This window comes from Dipteris shenzhenensis, chromosome 10, assembly GCF_047967505.1.
Source record: "Dipteris shenzhenensis isolate YYH24624 ecotype China chromosome 10, Dip_SZ_1.0, whole genome shotgun sequence".
Lineage (NCBI taxonomy): Eukaryota > Viridiplantae > Streptophyta > Polypodiopsida > Gleicheniales > Dipteridaceae > Dipteris > Dipteris shenzhenensis.
The window spans coordinates 32,960,473-32,981,516 of record NC_141605.1 but is presented as its reverse complement, the minus strand read 5'-3'; the positions used below and the strand labels follow the sequence as shown (position 1 = coordinate 32,981,516).

General features: G+C 44.0%; 1 protein-coding gene across 1 annotated transcript; it reads right to left on the bottom strand.

Moving 5' to 3' along the window:
- Positions 1-417: 417 nt before the first annotated feature.
- On the bottom strand, positions 418-3,468 carry LOC147897712 (uncharacterized). The gene is made up of 2 exons (XM_087380516.1): positions 2,707-3,468; positions 418-2,520 (listed from the first exon to the last, which is right to left on the bottom strand). Exons 1-2 carry the CDS (start codon positions 3,433-3,435, stop codon positions 490-492), a joined length of 2,760 nt encoding a protein of 919 aa, XP_087236642.1. The 5' UTR covers positions 3,436-3,468; the 3' UTR covers positions 418-489.
- Between the last annotated feature and the right edge of the window lie 17,576 nt (positions 3,469-21,044).

Sequence of the window (21,044 nt, the reverse complement as noted above, 5' to 3'; positions counted from 1 at the left end):
CTGAATATCAAGTTGGGGTGATTAGTTTGGAAAAAAAAGTCTAAAATATGAAAAAGGCCTAGAGTTAATTTTAATATTGTGTTCAAAACTAAAGGAAAGCAATACTCTTTCTACACCTTGCTTACCTTAATCATGCCCAACGTAAGATTCCAAAGAAAACAAAGTTGTTCTTATTATATTTCTAGAGTCCAAAAATTCTAAATACGCTTTCAATTAAAGAAAAGAGTATGAAAATTCTGAATACTCTTTAAATTAAAGAAAAGAGTATAAATATTTCTTTCTACACTTAATCCTGCCCAACCTCACATTCCTAAGAATGACAGCATTTTTCACACTCTCTCCAAACAGGGCCATAATGGTGGTATTGCCACCTTGTTCTTAATCAATAAATATTTCTTTCTTCGAATAAATTAGTAAGAAGAAATACAAATAAGACACTCGAAGGCTTTAGAGAAGTAAAAATCAATCGAGAGCGCTCTTTCACGGCGGCTAGCTGGAAGATGGTCTTCGCAGAGGAGAAACAAATCTGAATGCCCCGCAAGTACCTGGCTTCAAGCCAGCTTCCGAGTTCCTGACCTCCAGCAGCTGGGCGCGCAAGCTGTTGCTTTTTATTAAGGGCTTGCAGGGGTGCTTGGCGGGAGCTAATTTGGGACGCCGTATACTAGTAAAGATGGAGCTCGATTCCGGTGATGGAGAGAGGATAGCTGATGCCTTCAGGTGGTGGTGGTGGTGTTGTTGCTGCTGTGCGTATTGCTGAGGAGCTAACACAAGAGATTTGACGGAGTTTTGGCTCGATCTTTCAGCTAGTATAAGAGATTTGACGGAGTTTGGGCTCGATTTCTCAGCTAATACAAGAGATTTGACGGAGTTTGGGCTCGATTTTGCAGTGATTAGTGCTGGAGAGCTGCGCCCAGTGTTGACATCTGCTTGTTGGACAGTATTGTTGATCCTTCCATCCTGATGACGCAGATGAGCAGCAGTTGGATCTGATAGTTTGTAAAGCGAGCTATCAACATGATTCGTAGGAGCTTGGGGTTCATGCTTCTCTTCTTCCTCGCTGATCATGCTTGCATGCCACTTTGGTGTGTGATCGTGATCAGCAACTGCAGTTTGCAAGCTACCTGCAAGATGATGCCAAGTACTGGGATCTTGAATTAATTCTTTCTTGATCTCTACGTTGCAGCTCCAATGTTGTGTGTGATCAACTGGTTCCAAGCAGCTGCTTTCAAGGTGATGGAATGCATTGGGAGCATGCAGTTCATGCTGCTCTACGTTGTTGCTGCCGCCATCCCAAGCTAAATTGCCTAGTCTGTGATCAATTGCTGATTGCAGGCTAACAAGATGATTGCTAGCATGCAGTTCATGCTCCTCTCGTGCTTTGCATGGTAAATGATCAGCTGGTTTTCGAGCTTCAGCTCCATGCTTGCTGTCTGCAGAGAGAGAGTCTTCCCACTCGCTGTCTCCTCTACCAGTTTGATCGTCCCTCATCTCATCACGATACTCCCAGTACTCGCGGCCTTCTTCCTCTTCTTGGACACCCCCTTCCTTAATGCTATGATTCTCCTCTGCGACGCTCTCTCTCAAACTAAGCACATGAGCCTTGTCCTCAACACATTCTCCTGGTTCCCCACCGCCCAATATGCATCCCCTGCCATCCTTGCCCGCCTCAGATGCGGCCGCTGAACTACGCTGATCGGGTATTTCTTCCTCCTCGGGCAGCCTGTCAAGAGCTTGCCTCAGCATTTTAGCTTGCTGAACCTGTGCTTGCCTTTCGGGTTCCAGTCTTGACTGATCTCCGCACGTCCTCACGGTCCTCAGAAACGCCTCCAGCTTGCTTTTCAAGTCTTTCAGTGCATAATTCTTGCCTTCTAGCTCAAGTTGCGTCTGGGACAGCTGCGTCCTCACCCTTTCCTCGCGGCATAATGCTGCCATCCTCAGCATCTTACGTTCTTCTCCCAACTTCGCTCTCAGCTTTTCTTGTTCTTGCTTCAGCTCCTCAACTTCTGCCTTGTCTTCTCCTATTTCACGTGCTAGCTCGTCGCAAACGTCCTCCATCAATTCCCTTGCTTTCCGTTCTCTTTCCATCTCCTCACACGCGGTCGCCGTGGCTCTGTTAGCCTCTGATAGATCTTTCATGAGCTTTTCGTTTTGAATCTCGAGATATGTGCTAGCATTCTTCTCCTCTTCTATCTTCTCTCGTAATTGCCGAAACGCTGCTTTAATGTTATCTCGCTCTTTCCTTCGTGACACCGTCATTTCCTCACCAAATCTTCTTAGCATGCGGTCTACCTCACTGAGAGCCGATTTGTGCAATTGTTCAAGCTCTTGCAAGCGAGCAGAAGCATCGTCTATCTCCAAGCGTAGTGTTGTAAACATAGACATGGTCGCAACTTGATTTTTTTCGACGATTGTTATGCGCTTCACTATGTCCGCAAGCGTGACATGATCGGATGTCATATTAAGTACTTCTTCACCTTGATCTTGCTCAACCGTAGTAACAGTCTGTTTCGGGTCGTTTGTCTGCAGAATCGGGACGAAACATTCAAAGATCAGCAGCTGCTCTACACTAGTGACTAAATGTATAGCACAACTGATCATCGTATTTTCAGCTATTATATATTTAGATGGACTGTTCTTTGAAGTCCAATATATGTCAGAAACGTTGCCAAACTATAAAGAAAAATCAGTGAACAGGATAACGACAACCTTGGGATCCGCATGAACAGAAGGACATCTTAAAACCTTGGACCAGGGGGCACACAGGGTTCGGTGACCTTCAACAAGATCAGAAGGTAGACCTCGCTCTTCAGAATCGTCCACTTTTTGAGCATGGGGAATCTCGACGTGTTCCCAGAAGGAGGCAGCGAGCTTGCGGGCAGAGATTGAGGGATGCTGAGTAGAGCGGGGGGAGGGACGGTCACCGAGGGAGGCGGTGCGAGAGTGTTTGTGCTGAGGGTGAAGGACGGGGGGGATGCCATCGTAGTAGGGGCTTCGGTAGAGCTTCCAGCTGGGGACAGGGGTGAGGGATTGGGAATGGAGGAGGAGGTGGTGGTGGGAGGGGCGAGAGGGGTCGGAACTGTGGATGGGGCGTCTGCCATCAAGGAGGTAGTGATCCATGGAGGAGGACGACGTCAATCTAACATGCAGGAAGCTCGTAACGATGTGTGAGACAGAGAGAGAGAAGTTTGCAGGAAGCCATAACGTGCTCTTGTGAATCTCTTTTTTGCATGCGAGCTTGTGTGTGTATGTGTGTGCGTCTGAGAGGGAGGTCAGAGGGAAGTTGTGCAGGAAGCGACGTGCTGTTGTGAATCTGTTCGTGCATGCGAGCTTGTATGTGTGTGTGTGCGTGTGAGAGAGAGACAGAGAGACGGAGGAAGCTGGAGCTACTGGTAGAGGAGGAAGAAACTTGACTGTGTTTGGCCTAGTGTCTTGCATGCTAATCGTCCATGGCGACGACTCCTCAGTCTGATTTCTCTCTCTTCCCTTTACGCAGCTTTCCTTCTCCACAGTGTCCCCATGATTTCCAACACCTCAAACACAGGCTTTCCCCCTCGTCCTCTCGGTCTCGACTCAATTTCTCGCTTCGTACATGCTTGGGCGCTGCAGCAGTCGACCATCCAGTCCGTGAGGGGCGCTCCACCCTTCGCCTTTCCCCAATCACCTATCCCGATTCCCTGCGTCCTGTCTCTCTCACCTTTTCTGGCGGCTTTGTCCAACACGTGTACATGGCTCGTGATATGCAATTGTATCCTTCCAATCAAGCTCTCTTTCCTTCACATTTTAAGTGTCCCTCGTTAATCCTCCAACCCTGCGTGTCGCTCTCTCGCTTGTCTGTCTGTCTTGTCTTTCTCTCTCTCTCTCTCTCTCTCTCTCTCTCTCTCGCTGTTCTTAATCTTCTACCCTCTTGGCAAGAGCTTCCGGGACCAGTTTGCGGTCCCCAACCACGCGAGGGCCATGGAAAGCTGGCAAGTCAGGGCACGCGACTTTAGAACGGAAGATTGTCGAGACTCGTTTCGTGTCGTTTTCTCGCCGTTAGTCGTATATTTGAAAGAAGGAGAAGAGAGGCAGGAATACATGAGGTAGCAGCTAGCTCATGAGAGCTGGGTGCGATGGTGGCGCTGCTATTGTCTACACAGGCTGCATGGAGATGGAGATCTAACGGTTCTCATGCACGAGTCCCTAGAAGGAGCCCAAGTACACATTCTTGTTGCCCTTTTCAAAGTCGTATTCAAAACGAATCCCGCATGGTGGAAAATTGGAAATACTTGAACTCCAAGGGCCATCAAGTGACTCATCTTTGCGAGAGTAAAGAGCCACAACGTAGACCCTCGGTCTCGTCATTGATCACATAAATCATGTGCATGCACTCTAGCGCTTTCTATGGACCTACTCCTATTCTTTTCTAGTAGTGCATTCACTCTTCTATCCCCTTGCCCACTTTAATAGACCGCGACGGTTTTCACTAGCACCTCTATTCGCTAGTAGCAACAGCTGAGATGGGCATTAGAGTGCAATGGAGATGGACAGAGTCCAGCATGGCTACCACGTCTGCAATGTGGATAGGCATCATCAATAGACAACCTCCTTCGGGCCAATAATAAAGGGCCATTTTGGACTCGAAGGTCAAGGCCCATGAACAAAGGCCTCTTTGCACCCTTCATTCATAGCCCTCTATTTTCACTTTTGACGAAGCTCTTCCCACTATCGAACAATGGCACAAGGAGGGCTCAAGCCATTTGAATATCCATGACTTCAATAGCTTGCATTGATCTCCATTTAAAACTTTTAAGATTTTTTGTTTGTGAATTGGAAAACCATTTCCATAAGTAAAATTCTATGAACTACTAGATTCTTTAGGCCGAATCCATGTCATATGGCTATAGATTTTTAGGCGCATAGGGCTTGTGCAGGTTTCATTCCAAGCATTGTGTACTTAAAGCATCCATATGCAACTTGCAAACAAGGTAGTTGTGTGATCCAAATGCTCTAAATCGATTGCAATGTCCGAGGTTGTGCTACTATATAGTCTTAGGAGGATTAAATGGGGTTACTATATAAAGTATCCCATACCGCATGTGTTCATGGGTTACGAAAATCTCTTTGTATGCTTCATGGGTTATGAAATCTCTTTGTGTGCAAATACTACCTCCTCATAGTTTATAGCCAACTCAACACTTAAAGCTAAGCAATTGGCTCTCGTCCTAAAATGTGGCCATCTAATGGGACAACAAGTTGTACTTGTGTGGCATGTCTCTTAGTCCTAGTGATATATCTATCCTTTGAGCTCATGCCTAATACAATGCGTGGCATTGTTAGTGTTTTAGGGAGCAACATCCTTGTCGATCTTTTGGTGGACATATGATTTTAGAACAATGACTACCATTCATTAGGGGAGAATTGGGGTCTCCAAAGGGCCCCCAATTAGTGTTTCCTAATTTCAAGGGATTAGTGAGGTATTTGAGGTGTACCAATGGGAGTGCTCCTTTTTGTGGGGCAATGCCATGTTGAGGTGGAGGGTGGGCAGACCTGCAAACAGACCCTATTGGCTACTCCTCTTACACCGGGGACCACTCAAACCATCCCCCCCCCCTCAACCCATGCTTGACCCTTCTCCCATATGCACCTCCCCCAAACAAACCTACAAGTCATTCAAGAGGTGGTGGGCCCTTCTGGGCAAATTTTTCCCCCCTCTCAGCTTACAGGCCTGCCCCCTCCTCTTCTCTGGTCTAGCTCCATTCTCCCTCCATTTTTCAAACATGGGAACTCATTTGGCATCTTCTCTACCCCCTCTTGCTCTGGTCCACTCTGTTTCTCCCTCTCCAGCACCTCCTATAGCAGTTGCTCATTCTCTCTCCATTCCTAGCTTTAGCACCTCCTACAGCAACAGCAGCTCCTCATCCCCCTCTACTCTTTCTCCCTCCATTCCTAGCTATAGTACCTCCTATAGTGGCTGCTCATTCCCCTCTGCTCTTTCTCCCTCCATTCCTAGCTACAACACCTCCTGGAGAAGTTGCTCATCCCCCTCTGCACTTTCTCCCTCCATTCCTAGCTACAGCACCTCTTAGAGCTTCTCTCAACCTTCAGTTGCACCCTCTATATCTTCTCCCTCTCTCTCCCTCTATCGGAGCTGCTCTCTCCCCCCAAGCTGTACTTTCTAGTCCACTATTGTTGTTGTGATCTCTGTACAAGCATGGTGAGGAGACCATACATGTACTCTATGTCCCACAGGAGCAAAAATGCACTGGGTGAATGGGTGCCTTGCAGCTACGGCTTGAATGATTGGATAGTCATGAGAGGATCTGCCAAGGGTCCACATAAGCTTCCCAAGACCAAAAGAGGTGATCTTTTGCATGAATGGAAGGGCCGCATCATGAAGTTCAAGCTTGGGAAGAAATGGGGAAGGACATGCACCTTCCTCCATCAAGCAATCAATCGACAATACCATCGCATTGTAAGTCTGCATTTTGTGTAAGATTTTGAAGTATAATGAGTCAATTTGAAATTGTATTTTGAAATAGAACCAGTGTAATGAGTCAGTTTGAAATTGTATTTTGAGCACTCATGCATAGCAGCTGTATTTCCTCCAGACTTTGAGGAGTGGGAACCAGTCGAGTGCTTCTTAGGTAAGTTTACTACCATTCATGAGGATTTAGAAGGCAAATGCATGATGGAGAGAAGTCCTCTGCTTTGAAACAGAGAAATATCTATTGGTATAATGCCAAGTACATTACTCCAAGGACGGCATCAGGCTATGGCCATCTTCAATGCATTGCAATACCACAACTTGAAGACATGGATTGTAGCATGGTGGACACAAGAACAGTGCAATCATACAAGGAAAAGATTGCTAAGGATGTGGGCATGGCCATGAAGTTTACATTTGGCTCTAAATGGGTAAGGTTGTCTTGGTTTATGCCTCTACACATTTTTGCTTCTTGTTTTCAGAATATCCAGATGCACAGAACAAAAACCATGTCGTCATGTAAGTGCCTACATGAGAATGCCCTTGAGGAATTGCTTGGGGTGAATTGGGGAAGCAGGTCAGGTGAACAAAAGGGTGATCTATTTCAATGCCATGTATGTAAGGACAATGTGGTTGTCAAGTACCACATCTCCCACCAAATGTTATATTTTTCTTTCCAATATAGGCGCTAGACGAAAACAGGTGGCAATTGGCTCCCCCTTAACTCTAACGAGATGCTGATGATAGGGGGGTACGTTTATGTATTGGTTCTCATTTAGGAGATGTCAAGAATGTGATTGTCACGTCATAGTGGACTCTCAGGAACGTGCGAGAACACCTATTGGTCATGGAGGATGGCATGTCTGAGTTCTTTCACTTTACCTTAAATGGTGAAAAGGTAGGAAAGCGCATACAATCTCATGCATAGTGCCACTTTTATCCCTCCTGCAAGATTGAAGATTGTAAACAATGTGGGGTGGAACAATTGTGGATTTTGTCATTTTCCAATTAATAGTGGTGAATTAATTTTGATGTTTTGAATGGTTTTGTTTCATGTCAATGTCAAGTTTTTCCCAAAATTTATATAACTCTTTTTATTTTTTATATTTAGAACATTTGGGTATATATAGGTTATAAATTTACTTTAGTTTCAAAGTTTCACTATCATAGCCATAGTTCTCCTAGCTACCAAACTACCATGGATTTTGCTAGGTCTGCCTTCCACGATTTCATCTCCCACTGTACTCCATTAATTGATAGAGAGGAGGAGTTATTTCCAGTCTTTGATAAGAGCATAGATGTCCTAGGCACCTACTTGGGAGCCCAAGATGATTTTGAAGACCTTGTGAAGATAGTGGGAGAGAAGGAAGGAGTCTCACTTGCAGCTTTCTCACATACACATTGGGGGAATACACACAAAGGTGGAGGCTGAAAACAGTTTTCCTCTTCTTAGTTGTGAAAGCCAAAAGAACTCTCGTACAAAGAAATAGAAGAACCCTATATGTGGGTCTCAAACCAAACTCAACTAACTAAAGTGGCATGCTAACTGAGCCACGAACTAGAGTACATAAGGATAGCCATCATCCAGCTATTATTCATGGGCGGTGTACCAATCGCATCTGCAGCTAACAAGTCGATGACATAAATGCACAACGGTCACCCTCGCATATTGCGAGTGGAGCTCGATATCTCAACACTCCCCCTCGAGCTCAATCCCAATTCCTGCACACCAAGCAGGTCTCTGAACTTGCGCAGCTTCTCTGCGCCCAATGCCTTCGTGAATATGTCAGCTACCTGATCCTCTGTGCTGACATAAACTAGATCAATAAGACCTAGTATTAAAACCTTCTCCTGCACATAGTGATAATGCACCTCAATGTGCTTTGTTCTAGCATGATAGACTGGGTTATTTGCCAGGTGTATACTGCTCATGTTGTCACAATAAATGACAACTGGCCCATCTGTAGACTGATGCATATCATAAAGTAGCTTATGCAACCAAGCTACCTCACATGCAGCCATTGCTGCACCCCTGTACTCAGCCTCTGTGCTCGACAAGGCAACTGTAGGCTGTTTCTTACTACCCCAAGTGACTGCAGCACTCCCAAAAGAGAACACATATTCACTAGTAAATTGTCTATCAGAAATACTACCAACCCAATCAGCATCAGTGTATCCATGCAACTGTATCTGAACCCCAGCCTCATAAAATAGTCCATACTGCAATGTGGACTTCACATACCTGAGTATGCGTCTAGCCGCATCCAAATGTGGTTTCCTTGGAGCCTGCATAAACTGACTTACCAATCCAACAGCATAGCTCAAATCTAGCTTGATAATAGTCATATAAATCAAACTTCCTACTATGCATCTGTACATAGTAGGGTCTTCCAAAAGCTAACCTACATCTGCACTCAGCTTCATATTCTGCTCCAAAGGAATTGAAATAGGCATACAGCTTGTCATCCCATATTTGGATAGCATGTCCAATCCATGCTGCATCTGCAAGAGGTGTATCCCACTTGGTGATCTAATCACCTCAATGCCCAAGAAATAACGCAGCTCTCCCAAATCCTTCATCTCAAACTTTTGCTTCAATAGCATTTTCACATGAAGGATATCTTCATCACTATCACTTGTGATGATCAAATCATCAACATAAATGACAAGCAGCATAATACCTTTCTCTGTTTTTCTCACATAAAGTCAAAAATCTGCCTTGGAAGTCTGGAAGCCAATAGTGACAAGATACTGTCCTATCTTGTCAGACCATGCTCTAGCTACTTGCTTCAAGCCATACAAGGCTTTCTTCAACGTGCAAACAAACTCAGGATGAACAGCATTCATGAACATAACCTGGTGGTTGCTCCATAACGACCTCTTCTTGCAAATCACCATGCAAGAAGGCATTCTTTACATCCATCTGATGTAAAGACCATCCCTTTGATGTAGCCATAGCAATAACTTCTCTTACGGTTGCCATCCTTGCAACCGGACTGAATGTTTCTTCATAATCAATGCCATATGTCTGTGCATACCCCTTGACAACTAATCTTGCCGTGTATCTGTTCACAGAACCATCTGCATTGTGCTTCACCTTATAAACCCACTTACAGCCAATTGCATTCTTGTCTTTAGGCAAAGGCACCAATTCCCATGTAGCATTTGCTTCCAAGGCATCCATTTCTTCATCCATGGCTTTCTCCCATTTTTCTTTTCCCATGTCTTGCTCAAAAGAAGTGGGTTTTGGTTCCTGTATCACTTTGGCCATATAGGCATAGTGAATGGCTGTAAATCTATCATATTTCAACCTATCCATAGGATACCTAGCTCTGGTAGACCTGTGCAAAATAGGCTCACTTCCAGGTGCTCTCAAAACATCCCTGGTCTTCCTTACTCCAGGTATAACAACAAAAGGAATACCCAACTCATCATCAATGCTATGTTCTGAGCCACTGGATTCACCATCCACATAAGAGTGACATGCATTCACATCAAACATGGGTTGATCTACCTTCTCTTTTCCTTTTCGTGATACCTGCATACCACTATCTGCATTGCTTTGAGGAGATTCTCTTGATCTCAATCTGCCTTTCCATGGCGAAGTATGTGAACCACTACTAGAGGACACTGCAGGTCCACTAATATTTTGTGATTGCTGCTGTGAATTCTGTGCAGCATTACCATTTTGTGCATCTACATCATCAATCACATTTACTGGTTTATACCAGCTGCTCATCTCATCAAAAACATCTCTGCTCACTGTAAACTTATGAGTAGAAGGGTTATAGCATCTATACCCTTTCTGTTGGAGAGAAAAACCAATAAAGATGCACTTCTCAGCTTTTGGATCCAACTTGGACCTCAACTCATCTGGCACATGAACATAGGCAATGCAACCAAAAATTTTCAAATGAGAAATATCTGGTTTCCTACCAGTATACATCTCCTCTGGCGTCATGCCATGTATTGCTGCAGTGGGAGTCCTGTTCATTATGTAAAATGTTGTAGCAACTGCTTCAGCCCAATAATAATCTGGTAGGTGTTTTTCATTTAGCATGGCCCGAGATACCTCTCCAATATGCCTATTTTTCCTTTCTGCAAGTCCATTTTGCTGTGGGGTATGACTGCATGAATATTGTTACTTTATGCCATGCTCCTATAGGAACCTTGCAAACTCATTTGAGAGGTACTCTCCCCCTCCATCTAACCTTAGGCATTTTATTTGCAGGCCTGTTTCTTTTTCAACCATAGCTTTAAAAGCTTTGAAATGCCCAAACACTTCACTTTTCTTTTTCATTAAATACACCCAAACTTTTCTGCTGTAGTCATCAATAAAAGTGACAAAATAATGACAGCCTCCAATAGATGTAGCTTTAGTAGTCCACACATCAAAGTGGATTAATTCCAATGGCTTCTTACTCTCTTGAACATGTCTAGGAAATGGTTTCGTTGCCTGTTTTCCAAATCGACAGGCTTCACATACCTTATGCATTTCTACAACCTTGAATTTAGGCAATCCTGCAACAATATTTTGGGCCTGCATTGATTTAAGTCGCTGTACATCAACATGACCAATGCGTTTATGCCAGATATCAATATCTGCAACTACACCGGTCCCATGTGCAAACATTGCTGCACTCAATTCAGGCATATCCGCATCCAACGTAAACATCCTGCCCTTCTTCTTTCCTTTTGCTATCAAGCGACCGTTATTTTTCATATCCTCAACAAAGCATCCATGAGGATTAAGTCTGACTTGCAAGCCCTGCTCAACCATTTGACCAACGAAAACTACGTTCTTGGTGATATTCAGGACATGAAATACATCAGACAAGTATTTCTTTTTCCCATCCTGCATAGAAAAAGGAATTTTACCAATCTGCACAATAGGATGTGCAGTATCATCACCAGTCTCCACAAATCCTGGTCTTTCCATTTTCCTTGCATCCTGCATCCATTCTGCATGACCTATCATGTGGTTTGATGCACCTGAGTCAACTATGACACATCATTTCTTTCTTCTGCACTTGTCATAGAATTGGTCATGTGCTGCACCATAAATAGATGCTCATTTCTGTCATCACCCTATCTACTAGAGGATGCATAATTGCCTTGCTACAATTTTCCATTCATAATGTCATTTTGCTTTTTGTAGCAGTCTTTAGCCATATGACCCATTTTCCACAATAGTAGCATTCGACATTGCTGATTGCATTTTGGCCTCTCTGCCATCCACCACGACCTCTTTGGCTCCCTCTGCCGCTAGGGTTACCATGTCCTCCAAAGGACTGGTTTTCTTAAGTTTGCTGCATATTCTGATTTCTACCACAGCCTCCAGATCGGCCTCCTCTACCTCTACCTCTACCTCTACCTCTTCGAACATTTGAGTAGAAGACAGTTTCTTTTGAAGTTCCTCCTAAAGAAGATGCACCACCATTTCTCTACTCTTCAGAAATTAGAAGAGCAAACAACTCCTCAAAACCAAGAAATTTTTCATGGACGGCAATGGATGTTCGGAACTATGCATAATCCTTTCCTAGACCATTCAAGGTCACAGAAACTAGATCATCATCTTCCACTGGCGACCCAATGAAGGAAAGTGCATCTACAATTTTCTTCACCTTCATGTGGTAGTCATTGATGCTCATATTTTCTCTCTACACATTGTGCAACTCCTACTTGATCTGCATTTTCCTGGCTTGCATATTTGTGCTGTACATTTTTGCCAAAGTATCCCATGCCTCCTTTGGCGTACTTGCATCTTGAATATGCACAATCATAGAATCTGAAATACTGATAGCCAGTACATAACTTTTCTGGCTCTCTCATGCCATCCTTTAAATGCCTGCATTTCCTGTTGATTGGAAACATTAGGAAGAACTAGTTCTTCATTTCCTGTAATGAACTCCCAATAGCCTTTTCCCATAAGGAAATTTGTCATTCTAAACTTCCATGCTTGAAAGTTGTTCTTGTCAAGCTTTTCAGTGACAATCTATGAAAGAGAATCAGACACCATTACAAAACACTGCAAAATATTCTGTCACTGCAAAAAACACAGCTTCTACCTCACAAGGGCAAATGTGCAAAACTGACGAAAGTCGTATTTGACCACACAGTCACTTCGTAGTGACGATTTTGCATCAACAGGCAATAAGGATGATTCTATAACTCCAATATCTCCATGCACAGGCATACGATGCAATTTCTGCGGCAACTTTTTACCGACCTGCAGAGCAGTGGTCGCACAACAAAAACAGGGCCTTTTTCTCAATGCCTGCGGAAATCTTCCGCCACCAAAACGGGCCCCGAAATGGCCTCGAATCGTCACACCGCCACACCGCGAAGGGTGTCTCAATCACACCATGAAGGGCATCTCAATCTGAGACAATGCACTCTTGCACTTTCCGGTTGTGCTACCTGTAGAGATTTACTCCCAAATTCGAAAAAGGAAAGCAACACTGGTCCTCTTACCAGGACACCACGAAATTGGTTTGCTTTCTTGAGCTCCTTACCACGAACCAGGCTCTGATACCATGTGAAGATAGTGGGAGAGAAGGAAGGAGTCTCACTTGCGGCTTTCTCACATACACAATGGGGGAATACACACAAAGGTGGAGGCTGAAAACAGTTTTCCTCTTCTTAGTTGTGAAAGCCAAAAGAACTCTCGTACAAAGAAATAGAAGAACCCTATATGTGGGTCTCAAACCAAACTCAGCTAACTAAGGTGGCATACTAACTGAGCCACGAACTAGAGTACATAAGGATAGCTGTGTACCAACCGCATCTGCAGCTAACAAGTCAGTGACATAAATGCACAATGGTCACCCTCGCATATCGTGAGTGGAGCTCGATATCTCAACAGACCTCATCAAGTACATGCAAGACCACATCGCGAGTTTTGCATATCAACTTGATGAGTCTACGAAAAGGAGACGAAAAGATGGGTCCGAATTGATTATTTGAAGTACTTGTTCAATTAAGAACCTAGGGTTGTGAAGCGTTTCGATCGCTTTCGAGCCCAGCTCACACCCCTAGGGTTTAGGGAGGTGGACACTTATGACCTCCTAGCATGCAGAGTCATCGAAAACACAGGAAATAGGTTCCTATCCTAGGAAATGACCTTTATTTTCCTTCTCCAGGAGGGACAAATGGAAGAGGAGGCCTGGACCTCAAGCCCTGCCCTTCCCTGCCCCTGCCCTTGCCCCTACCCTTTCTAATCCTCTTATTTCTCTAGATGAGCCCAACATCTACAATGAAGAGCCCATAGAAGAAGAAGCTGAGGAGCGGGAAGCTGCATTGGCCCTGGAAGTGCTCCAGTGACCTCCTGAACCCCATTCTACTTCTCAAATTCCATCCACCTCAGGCACCACCTCTGTTGACCCCACAACAATGATATGGTTTCTTGCTCCCCTTCTTGTCGATGGAGAACAATACCTCTTTCTCCATCACATAGAGGTTATGTTTGGTCTCCGGGAGGATGAAGCTCTTGGTGTCCTGTGTGGATACGAGGTGGACATGACTATGCAAGAACCTGGGCTTTTGGGAGAAAATGATTCAAAGGAGAATACAGGCTGCAAGGTTAGTTCCCCGAATTTTCAATGAAATTTCTTACTCCAAAATATTTATGGTGTTGCATTGTTTCCACTAAGACTCATTTGTACTGTACTTTAGGAATTTCATGGGGGATGTGATGGGAACAATGGAAATGGATGATAGTGATCCTTCATATGTTCTAAGAAGTTCAATAAAGCCAAGTGATGTCATGGAAGTGTTGAAGGACCCTAGACAAAAAGGGCTACATGAATAAGTTGCTAGAGAGGTAATGAAGGATTTCAAGGGTCTCATGCAAGCAAAGGAGGTGCTTGGAGCTTGTGATGTTGTTGGTGTAAGTCGTGAAACTTACAAGTCTTTTTTAAAAAATTTCAAGTTTGCTATGGAGGAAAAGTATAAGATATCTACAATGCCATTGCCAACGTCTGTAAGGCTATATTTCTATTTCATTGTACAAATGGCAAACTAGTATTTGTTATAAAAATAAATGAAGCTCAGTTTGGTAAAAGAGCACAAGCTAGAGAGGGTGAGCACTTGTCTCGCACTTGTATTATGAACGATGCCTTGCATTTTGCTCAAGGGGATGAGAAAGTTGAGCAGGGTTTCTCAGTCCAATCTGAGAAGGACATATGGTGGCTTGCAGCCTTTGAGACCCCAAAGGAGTGCCATGAGACATTGAAGTGGGTTTTGGAGAGAATCGGCATCCCGTCGATCTCCTGTCGATTATTCGAAGACAAGAGGCAGGGCAAACATTAATAGTGGATGGGCATGGAACGTTTGAAGTTGAATGGCATCTAGCTGGTGATTTGAAGACCCTCAAGTGCTTGTATGGTTGTGATACAGGTGCAGATGCAAAATGAGCATGCTTGTATTGCACCCACTCTCAGAAGATGCAAAAGGGAATCCTACAGTGGGAAAATGGCATCCTTTCTTGCAACCAAAGTGCAGCCCTTGATCGTCACAAAAAGGATCCTAAGTGGGACCCCATTCTACTAATTCCAATGGAGTGGTACACGTGTGTACTTTGCATGCTGAACTGTGTATACTTGATAAGTTACTCTATCTCCATCTAGTTTATACTTGGAATTTGAGGCCACAACAAGTATCTGCACAATGCATTGCAAAAGCTGAAGGACTACTCTCACTAATGGGACTTCACGGAGGCAATGTGAAGCTTAAGCAAGACAAGAAACAATCAAGAAAGGCACAAAATCTTCCTGCTAAAGTGTCCATGGGTGGAGGAAAGGCAAGGAGGTTCTTGTCCAACCACAATGCTGATAAAGAAAAACATACATTGGCTCAAAGCACCCTAGGTTGGGAGTACTAGAAAGCTTTGTGTGAGTGCACTACAAATCAAGCTTCGCATTGGCGAATTGCTACTTTGAGAGCAAAACTATGGACAAAGCTTGATGCATTTATGAAGTTGCTTAGACAAGGTCAAACAAATGAGCTTTATTATGAGAGATTCACGACAGCATTTGGAGAATTCATATCATTGATGGTAGAAGCATGGGGGGAGTCACATATTACACATTACATGATAATCCTCCTTAGGTTGAAATTTTGTGCTTTAAACTTGAGTCAGTTTATGTTTCTAATAGAATGTTTTTCTTCACAGCATATTCTTTATGCACATGCACCATGGTTTATGGAGTAATGGGACCCTCTGTCCATTTGGAATACTCAAGGGATGGAGAAATCGCACTACAGAGCAAAGACAACATACTTCAAGAATACAAGGCATGGGGGTGGTATCGCGCGAAGCAATGCACACAAAATGTTCGATTGGTTTTATAGATGTCTAGAGGCCAGGACTCTCAAGTGCGATAAGGTAGAGGTTTCAAGTCTTGCAAAAGCAGTTCAACATGTCAAGATGACAAGGAGATGTGCTGCTTGGAAGTCCTCAATAGGGAGCCAAGGGGTTGCACTTTGGTTGCAACGTAGAGTCAGACAGCGAGGGCGTTGGGTCCTAAGAGAGCCCCAAATGTAAAATGTTTGATGAATAAAGTTACCAGTATTTTGAGTCAATTATAGATTCCAAAATTCATAAATTTGTTTGGAAATTGCAGAATTGCATGTGTGACATGGAGGGGTGAGTGGGTTGGGAGGGAGGGTGGTGAAGATTAAGTATTACCGAACTAGCAACATAAGACTGGGGGGGAGGAGGTGCACTCAAAAAACCCTAATTTAAAAGAAAAACCCTAAAGTGCTTTAAGAAAGTCTATATAAAGCACTTCAAAACCCTAAAATCCCTCATTTTTATGGCACAAGTTAAACAAATTGCTAGACCCACTGGACGCCATTTAGATGCTACCCGTTCTCCTACTCACAACTCCATGGCCTCCGAACACACTGCAAGCCCCAGTGGCCAAGAGGGCAATGATCAGCAGGGATCTAAAGGTGGTTCTCATCATCAAGAGTCCAAGAAACACGAGTCCCCACCATCCAACTCTCATGGGGGATCCCAGGGATCTCAGCACCATGAGGAATCCCAGCAGGAAGGATCCAAGCACGATCAAGGGTCCTCTCAGTCCTTCCACACAACTAACTGTGGAAGTAGAGAGGTCTCCCAAGAGGGGCAAAATAGTCCAGTCAATCATGATCAACTGCCCCTCCCTCCTTCATGGGGTCCTGGCATGGAGCATCTAGACCAACAAGGGGAGCAAGAAAGGCAAAGAAAGGAGATGGAGAGATTACAGGGGCCACAACAAGAGGAAGTATTTGGCAGGCTCACAGATATAATGAACCTTGGTCCCAATCCTCCAACCAAGCAGACCGCATGGAAGAGCACCATCAACCCTCTGTGCCTTGATATTATCACATATGAGGAGCCTCTAGTACGAGCTAAGCAAGAGCCTCAGCCTGCTGTCTCACAGTCTCATGAAAAAAAAACAAAAACCAAGGGCAAAGAAGACCCCTAGGCACGACAAGCCACCTCGAAGGACCCATCAGACATAGGAAGAGGAGTCTGAAGAGGCGGTTGCAAGGAAGGAGAGGCGAAAGAAGTTCAAAGTGGACAAGCGGCCATGGGGCCATGTCCAAAGGCCAGTGCAAGGTCCCCCAAAGATTAAGAGGTGCAAAAAATTAGGCATGAGGGTGCTTTATGAGATCCGCAAGTTCCAAACCACTATGGACAATCTCATTCCCCATGCACCCTTCCAACGTGTTGTACGTGAAATAGCATAGCATTAGAAGGATGATGTGCGTTTCACTTCAGGCGCTATGGGAGCAATTCAGGAGGCAACGGAGCAAATGATAGTAGGTCTTTTTGAAGATGCGAACTTATGTGCTATCCATGCCAAAAGAGTAACAGTGATGGACAAGGACCTTGCACTCGCCAAGTGCATTTGCTTCGATCCCTCCCTTAGGCCCTAGATGTTGTTTAGGTTCATTTGGTGTAACCTGAATCATTTTGTAAATCTCTGCCCTTTGAGGCCAATGAATAAAAGATATTTTTATGTTCTATTACTGTTCCCATGTTATTATACATGTTATGTGATTCTTTCCATAAGTTTATGCAAGTTTAGTGTGAATTTGAGCGGTCAAATAATGTTTTTTCACCATGGCGCGGAAGGCAAATGTGTTCGACATCGTGCGGGGAGCTCAAAAATGCCAAAACCCGCTATGGTGCATATGAGGCTTGTTTGACTTGGGGCCTTATATGCACCATAGCGGATTTTGGCATTTTTGAGCTCCCCGCACGATGCCGAACACATTTGCTTTCTGTTGCGCGGTGAGATTCTTATTGGATTAGTCAGAAATGACCATTATAGCGCAAATATTTATCTGATAGCATGCTTTTGAACATAATAGTGAATGAAAATATTAATGTCGACAACAGTTAAAGTTACAAAATACAATGACAGTATAAAATAAATTTTGTAAAAGAACACAAAATGGGGCAATGTATAAAAAGTATATCTGTATAAAATTTATATATAATAAGGCTTCAGAGCCTTTCTCTCTTCTCTAAAACACTGAGAACATCAGGATTTGAATTCCCAAATACACTCCTAGCTCTAAACCTAGTCGATAGAGAGTCAACACTATTGGCGTTGCTAGCCAAGGGCATGGCTGCTACCGTCAATGCCATACCTTGAAAATTGGTTCCAAAGGCATTGAGGGCAGCCATGCGGTTCACCAAAATGACCTTGTCAATATTGCGATTAATGTCAGCATGACCAATCACTCATGACAAGGCCTTGCACTTCAAGAGGTCATCAGTGCCATGTGGAGAAAACTTTTGTGGGGATAACCACAAAGTGCCCTTTTGCTTGCACTAGTGAGTGATCTCGATCGAAGCTACTACGAACAAGGCATTGCCGAGATGAGAATAGGTGGACCTCAAATGCCTCCTGCAATAGTCCAACATTACATTAGAATTCTGTTAAAGCAAAAGTATACCAAGAGAGAAGAAATTCAAAGCTCATAGTTTCTTACCACTATGGAGTCATCATGCTCAATCCCTTCCTCTTTGTCAATGAGGATGGATCCAAAGGCCTCCTACTGTCTAGAGTGAGATGTGGAGGCTTGGGCACCACTATTGGTTGACATCGCATCCATAGATTACAATTGTCTTTTCCTCTCCTTCAGTCCTAAAGGTGTTCCCTTCAACTTTTGTACTCGTTCTATCGACTTCTCTCGTTCCTTCTCCATAGCACGTTGAACTTGGCCACCATAGATAGACCTTTCCAAATCTTGTTTGCTTTTAGCAAACTTCTGGATTGATTCTTCCAATTCATGTCGCTCCAAGTCTAGTGCATGTGCTTTGTCACTGAGTTCTTTGTTTTGCAATTGGAGATCCCGCATACTATTATGCATTGCCACAATAGTAATATTTCCCAAATGTGCAAGTTCTACTGCTTGGGCTCTCTGCACCTCGCTTGCTTGCATAGCCAATGTCTCAGAATGGTTCAATCGATTGCAATAACCGAGCAATCCAGCATGTCCCTTGCCAACAAACCGAACAACATCATGCACTATATGAAAAGGAGGAATCTTTTGGGTGGCAGGGTCTAAAGGATACAGGTTTCCATCCACCCAAAGGTCAAGATTGTAGGTTCACATGGTACTTGTTGCATATGTCCTCGAATGGGTGGTGCCATGAGTACTCAAAGAGAGGTATCAGTGATGCAGGCTAAAATGTAGGGGAGAGCTAGCAAAGATGGAGCAGTGAGAGGGAGAAAGTAGCAAGGAAGAGGGAGGAGGAGAAGCAGATGAGGGCAAGAGGAAGAGGAGGAGGAGAGCAGGGCGACATGTGTAGAAGGGAGGAAAGGAGCTGCTACAGAAGGGAGGAGGAGGGGAGCGATGCTACAGGAGGGAGGAGGAGGGGAGCGATTCTCTAGGAGGGAGGAGCAGAGGAGAGGGAACCCAGGCGACTAGAGAAGGAGGGGAGAGGAAGGAGGGAGGAGGAGCCAGAAGTAGGAGGAGGAGGGGAGAGGGAGGAGGGAGGAGGAGGAGCAAGACGGAGGAGGGGAGAGGAGGGAGGGGGAGGGAGGGAGAGGGAGAGGGGGGAGGAGGGAGGGAGGGAGGGAAGGAGGGAGGGAGAAGGGAGGGAGGGAGGAGGGGGAGGGAGAGAGAGGGAGGGAGGGAGAGAGAGGGAGGGAGGGAGATTTGAAATTTAAAATTCAAATTTCAAAAAGTGGCCCCCTTCCCTCATTGATGGGGGGAGAAGTGGGCTCAAATGTGGGCTTAACCCACCTAGGTTGGGCTAGTTAGGCCTCTTTGGGACCCTCCAAGCCCCTTGCATTAGCCCACTAAGCATTCCCTAATCCATTCCTTATGAGGCACTTTTGAGACCCCAATTCTCCTCTAATGGTCTCCACTAGTGGGATCCATAGTCTGCACTAGTGCTCCCAATAAGACCATCCTAAAAGTAAGGGCTCTAGTTGGCACATCAATGCAACATAGGTACCATATTTTGGGGCAAAATTTTCACTTCTATTAAATATAACCAAAGATTCTAACAGTACCTATGTAAATACCCTTAATTTCCATAGATTCCATTTTGTAATGTCACTAGCCACAAATTCATTTGGGACAATGTTCAATAAGGAATATATAAGGTAGAAAGTGCATTCATCAAAAGGGATTTTTCAATCAAACAACTTATACATTTTTAATAAAAGTTTACTTTCAAAATGATTTTCATAGTTGGATTTTAGAAAAAAATTAGGGTAAAAAATATGTCCATGCATTTGTTTCTTTGGAATTTTACATATTGAAGATCCCCTCATTGGACTTGCCATTACAATAATAGTGTGATATAAAGTAGCACCATCTAGACCACATAACTTAAAAACGCATTCTTATAAACCATTGAGCAAAGCGTGAGGGAAATAATGCTTGAAATATTTATGTGTTTTTAAGATTGTGAAGTCATTGTGAATAAACAAGCTTACATTATCACACACACACACACACACACACACACACACTTTTGTTTTTGTAATACTATATATTATTGTGTGGAAAACCTCAAAGAAGGTAAAAACCCACCATGAAGTACAAAAATAAACAAAGCACACTTGCCAAAACAAACAAGAGATCAAGAAAAAAGTAGCAAAAGGAAAAGGAGGAGAATACAAAATTATATGCCAACATGTGGCAACGTAAAGATAATATCCTCTAGCGTAATCCCCTATTGTACGAAAAAAACATTGAGCACAGTAGTGGTGCCATCCATAAAATGCAATTTCTTTTGACCCTTGTGATTCTTCTTGACAAAGGCAAGAAGACGAAACTTTTGAATCACGGGGTCAAGAACTTGTTGCAACATAGGATGCATATCCTGGAGAGATTTAAGAGAAAGCACCTAGGTATCTTGCTCTTCCAAATCCACATTCAGATCCTCATTACCATCTATATCCGAAGGAGATATATCCACCTATAGCTCGAAAGGCTATGAATTGAAGAGGGCTCTCGAGGATCATAAGCATCAACACTAGAAGATTTAGACTTGGTGAAGGAAGAAGCATCATCAAGGGGAGCCATTGGAGACATCTGCAACTGCCAAGGGTATCGCGGA

What these genes read in the sequence shown, in the direction of transcription:
- LOC147897712 (XM_087380516.1), bottom strand. Translation starts at nt 3,435, where the DNA reads ATGCAAGACACTAGGCCAAACACAGTCAAGTTTCTTCCTCCTCTACCA. An exon ending in CTGTTCATGCGGATCCCAAG is followed by an intron (nt 2,521 to 2,706) that starts GTTGTCGTTATC and finishes CCGATTCTGCAG; the next exon opens with ACAAACGACCCGAAACAGAC.